The 5,665-nt window shown below is 41.8% G+C and overlaps 1 protein-coding gene across 1 annotated transcript; it reads right to left on the bottom strand.

The window, feature by feature from the left end:
* Positions 1-716: 716 nt before the first annotated feature.
* On the bottom strand, positions 717-5,650 carry tubd1 (tubulin, delta 1). The gene is made up of 8 exons (XM_014162952.3): positions 5,313-5,650; positions 5,067-5,214; positions 3,374-3,590; positions 2,344-2,575; positions 2,034-2,198; positions 1,606-1,746; positions 1,300-1,483; positions 717-1,158 (listed from the first exon to the last, which is right to left on the bottom strand). The coding sequence occupies exons 1-8, from the start codon at positions 5,461-5,463 to the stop codon at positions 1,056-1,058; spliced, it is 1,341 nt and encodes a 446-aa protein (XP_014018427.1). The 5' UTR covers positions 5,464-5,650; the 3' UTR covers positions 717-1,055.
* Positions 5,651-5,665: the final 15 nt, after the last annotated feature.

Here is a 5,665-nt window from a genome sequence, read left to right as displayed (position 1 = left end):
TTCTTGTTTCCATGTCTGAGTTTCTCTCTCACTATTTAAACAATTGCTTCCATTCTTGTAAGCTTGCCCCATATTATTGTATATAGAGAGTCTTCTACTGTTGAGGTAATAGTGCTTAGGCACTCATGACCACCAAGATTGAAAAAATGCTTGAACCTCTTTTAAAGAATTAACATCCAAAAGGTAAGTGCCAAGATTCTCAAAGCATATGGATCGCTATATTGTAAATTGGAGAATAATGTATTTAAAGGAAAATATGGAATTGATATGTTGTAATTTGAAACTAGATATGAGCGAGTTGTATATCATCACAGCTTATTGTCCTGTCGGGAAAATACGTTTTCTGAAGCTGGTTCGTATAGACCTGGTCCTGGCTGTTGCAGGTATTTTACTCCCTCTCCCATCCTGTCAGATAGCTTATCAGACTGGTGTTGACTGTTTGAATCACATGGCGACAACAGTCTGTAAGCTGTCTGAAGTTCTGGGTATTAACCATCTGAAGAGTGCTGTCTTGACTATGGTACAACCTTTAAAAGCATGTGCTAATTTCAGTACCTTTTGTGGCTAATGGATCAAATCAAACTTACCTTCCCAACAAAGACATCTTTGTAGGGCATCATGGCTGTTTTGTGTGCATTATTGATCTTTTCTGAAAAATTGTCAATAAAAAGCCTTGTTCATATAAAATGTGTTACTTGTATTTATACACCTCAATGTACTTGAATAATGGAATTTTATTTGTATAAATTCATTTTACATAAATGTACATGTAATTCTTTCAACATTAATGCTCTTTGACTCAAGAGAACAGTACCTGTGTAATGTTCAATCTCCCGTCCAATAACATGCCAATATAGCATCAGCTCCCTGCAACTTTTTATTGGCTTAGGCCGGAATACAATCTGATTGCGCAGTTTAAAAGGCAATGTTCAGAGACCACATTCACGCTAAACACTGCATATGTTGGCTCAATCTGAAAGTACATTGTCCAAATTTGCAGTTGGAGTGAATCCTGGTTTTTGTCGTATCTTACTGGTCCAAAGCAGACCGTAGCATCAAAGTTGACTGTAGCTAGAGATGACCTGTTCAAGAGATGTGAAGCTATCCAAGAAATCCTCCTCTGAGATCCCGAACTTTGTGTATTGATGAATGTAGGCCCTATGGAAGCAAAGATACCACATCACTATGTGGAAACCCAATAACCTGGGAATGAGGTAGTTTAAATCAGAAGTCTACCATTGGAAAACGTCAATGTAAGTGAACATGCATGCCTTTTTTACATGATGTGTCTAACTGTACCTGGAGGCAAACATGTTCCAGGCTTTCCCCACCATGTTGTCCAGAGGCCTCAGCAGAGTCTGGCTATTGCTGACCAGTATAGCAGACTTCTCATACTTGTTAAAGGGGACTGGGGTTTTCCACATGCTGAAAGCCTCATCTGCTGGAAGCCAGGGGGTATATAGACTCGGATGCTGAAATCCACCTATAGATTTAAAAACATTCAAAAGTTGTTGGATTCTAGAATGAATAAAATGGAATCAACTACTATCTATATTAAAGTCTAATGTCCCATAGTAGTTAGACACCTATGTACTGGTCTCTTACTTATCTCTGCATTGTTCACATCCTTCCCCCGCAGTATGAGCAGGTTGGCCAGGGAGGTGTTGAAGCCTGGTCGTCTGTGACTCCTGGTCCTCTCTATCCCTTCGGGCTGGAGAGAAGGGGCTCGCACCTGCCAGTCGATGCCTGACAAATAACAGTCCTCAGAGCATTAACATGAACATCTGGACATGAAACAGTAAACACATGATGTAGAAGCTAGCTTATACAAACTAGCATGGCTACACCCCAAAAAAATATTTAAAAAAATACAATTCATGACTAAACAGCATCAATATAAATAGACCCATGTTGAGTTGCATGGGGACATAGATTGATTTGGAATTTCACAGTTAGCCAATACAGACTCCTAGTGTTCAAGACTAGTACAGCACTCATTTCTGACCAATGCACTATGAGAACACAACACTTGCCTTCCTCCATTTTGGAGTTGGCAATGAGCATCTGACGAAGGTGTTTGAGCAGGCCCGGCCAGGTGAACATGCTGTAAGCCATAGAGGAGCTGGACACCTGGGGAATGTTGCACACGCTGAGAAGCTTGTACTCTGGGTGACATACCAGGCTGCTCATCAGTTCACCTGGAAACACAGTGTGTGATATGCAACTTCAAGACTTTCTGACACACTGGTTTGTTTCGTCCTCCGACTACACTTGAAGGGGGCATATGTTTATGTACAGAATGTGTGTTGTTACAGTACAGTGTTGATGTTGCTCAGTGCTCACCTATGGGGTTTCTATTGTAGACACCATGGGAGTCACCAGTGAGTGCAGGCTGCAGAACACTCCCTAGCTGGTGGGCGATGACTTTGTTGACGTCCCTGAATGATATGTGTTTGATATTCATGAGCTGGGCACAGATCTTGTGAACCGTGTCATTTTCGTGAACCAGGATGGCATCTGAGAGTTGGTAGAGGTGTGACAGTGTGAGCACAGAGTTGTAGTTCTGGACTATCACCTTCAAAAGGAAAGCACAATACAGCAATTAGTGAAAACTGGTCATCCAGAGAGTACTGATGATGTTGTTTCTACATTCAAAAATGATATTATTGTAACTGTGTAATTGTTTTTCATTTCTACTTTGGAAATGTGGTTCTCACCTAGCTATCTTAAGATGAATGCACTAATTGTAAGTCGCTCTGGATAAGAGCGTCTGCTAAATGACAAATGTAAAAAGTAAATGCTTTGCAATATTACTTTCTTATTCCATAGGAAATATGTCTGTATTGTAAAACATAAATCTTAGGCCTTTACAGTGCATTCGGACCCCTTGACTTTTTCCACATTTTGTTACGTTACAGCCTTATTCTAAAATCTATTAAATTGTTTTTTTGTCCACATCAATCTACACACAATACCCCATAATGACAAAGCAAAAATAGGTTTGAAATGTTTGCTAATTTAAAAATAAAAAAACTGAAATATTACATTTACATAAGTATTCAAACCATTTACTCAGTACTTTGTTGAAGCACTTTTGGCAGCGATTACAACAGAGTCTTCTTGGGTATGACGCTACAAGCTTGGCACACGTGTATTTGGGGAGTTTCTCCCTTCTGTTTTTGCTTTGTCATTATGGGGCATTGTGTATAGATTACTGAGGAAAATGTTTTATTTTATCCATTTTAGAATAAGGCTGTAATGTAACAAAATGTGGAAAAAAGTCAAGGGGTCTGAATACTTTCCGGAGGCACTGTATATACATGTTTGTTGACAGATCTGTGATGTTTTGCAGGTGCTGAAGCAAGCCTCTTACCTCTCCAGTGCCATAGGGCCATGTCAGGTGATTGAGGATGAAGGAGTTTGGGTATTCGTCCCGGAGACACTGAGTAACGTATGTGCCCACCCCTGACCCTGTGCCCCCTGCCACACTCATCATGGCCATGATTCCTGCCAGACAGTCACAGTGCTCCACCTCCCTCCTCACAATGTCCATCACTACCTCCTCATGACGTGGTCCATGGACACAGTATCTACACACAAAGAAAAGAAAACACAGTGTTGTCATATTATAGTGCTATGGACACTGCTGTCAGATGCGGGGCATAGAGTTTTTCCTAACTACAGTGCATTCGGAAAGTATTCAGACCCCTTGACTTTTTCCACATTTTGTTACGTTACAGCCTTTTTCTAAAATGATAAAATCATTTTTCCCCCCTCATCAACCTACACACAATACCCAATAATGACAAAGCAAAAACAAGTTTTTAGACATTTTTGCAAATATATTAAGAATAAAAAATGGAAATATAACATTTACATAAGTATTCAGACCCTTTATTTAGTACTTTGTTGAAGCACCTTTGGCAGCGATTACAGCCTCAAGTCTTCTTGGGTATGACGCTACAAGCTTGGCACACCTGTATTTGGGGAGTTTCTCCCATTCTTCTCTGCAGATCCTCTCAAGCTCTTTCAGGTTGGATGGGGAGCGTCACTGCACGGCTGTTTTCATGTCTCTCCAAAGATGTTTGATCGGGTTCAAGTCCGGGCTCTGGCTGGGCCACTTAAGGACATGCAGAGACTTGTCCCGAAGCAACTCCTGCGTTGTCTTGGCTGTGTGCTTAGGGTTGTTGTCCTGTTGGAAGGTGAAGCTTCGACCCAGTCTGAGGTCCTGAGCGCTCTGGAGCAGGTTTTCATCAAGGATCCCTCTATACCTTGCTCCGTCCATCTTTCCCTCGATCCTGACTAGTCTCCCAGTCCCTGTTGCTGAAAAACATCCTCACAGCATGATGCTGCCACCACCATGCTTCACCGTACAGATGGTGCCAGGTTTTCTCCTGTCAGGACACTTGGCATTCAGGCCAAAGAATGTTGTTCCTCATGGTCTGAGTCCTTTAGGTGCTTTTTGGCAAATTCCAAGAGGGCTGTCATGTGCCTTTTACTAAGGAGTGGCTTCTGTCTGGCCACTCTAGCATAAAAGCCTGATTGGTGGAGTGCTGCAGAGATGGGAGAACCATCTCCACAGAGGAACTCTGTCAGAGTGTACATCGGGTTCTTGGTCACCTCCCTGACCAAGGCCCTTCTCCCGATTGCTCAGTTTGGCCGGGCGGCCAGCTCTAGGAAGAGTCTTGGTGGTTCCAACATTCTTCCATTTAAGAATGATGGCGGCCACAATTTCGAGTCTCATAGCAAAGGGTCTGAATACCTATGTAAATAAGGTATTTCTGTTTGTTATTTCTAATAACCTGTTTTCACTGTGTCATCATGGGACATTGTGTGTAGCTCGATTAGGAAAAATGTTTACTTTATCAATTTTAGAATAAGGCTGTAACGTTTCCAAAAATGTGGAAAAAGTCAAGGGGTGTGAATACTTTCTGAATGCACTGTACATGATGTCACCTGACCAGTTTTTCCTGTCACGTCGTGTGGTCATGAAAAATTCAGAGCCTTTATAATTACAAGGTGGCCAGCCCCTCCAAACAAATTCTGCACATTGAAAACGTCGTTACCCATTTGCCCAGTTGTTTCCAGAACCCTGTTTCTGACTGAAGTGTGAACGGTCCCCATATCTCCACTTCCCAGATTTGGCAGTCTTTGCAATACTCTGCGAGATGACTTTGGGTTCCATGTCAATCAGCACTGACCTTGCCACGAGTTCTGTGCAAAGACAACATTAAATGTTAAATACACATCTGTTAAGTTTACATGTTAGAAGCGGTGCACCATCTTATTATCATTAGGAATAGCTAACTTACCTCTATTTGCAGTCTCATTGAAGAACCGCTCACTGCTGCATTCACTGTAAACCTTTCTTTGCGTATCATTTGCATCATTGCTGATCACCTCGAACAACTCTTGGCCTACCTGGTTGCCACATTGTCCAAGTTGTACTGTCACGATGGACATTACTATTCCTGTTTGCAAAAGCTGTTGTTTTCAAGTATGTTCGCCTAAATGTTCAATGATTATGTGTGGAAAATAAACTTGCTAGCTATGTTTGCTCCAACTGTCAATGAGAGTGTTATGTTTGTATTCCAATCTGGTTTGAAGCTCGCCGCGTTTCCTGCAACAAATCGATCATGTCCGCGCTTCACTTGGTTGGTTGCGT

The sequence above is a fragment of the Salmo salar genome, chromosome 20 (genome assembly GCF_965601325.2).
Source record: "Salmo salar chromosome 20, fSalSal1, whole genome shotgun sequence".
Taxonomy (NCBI): Eukaryota; Metazoa; Chordata; class Actinopteri; order Salmoniformes; family Salmonidae; genus Salmo; species Salmo salar.
The sequence above is the reverse complement of the archived record's forward strand: the minus strand, read 5'-3'. Positions and strand labels throughout refer to the sequence as shown.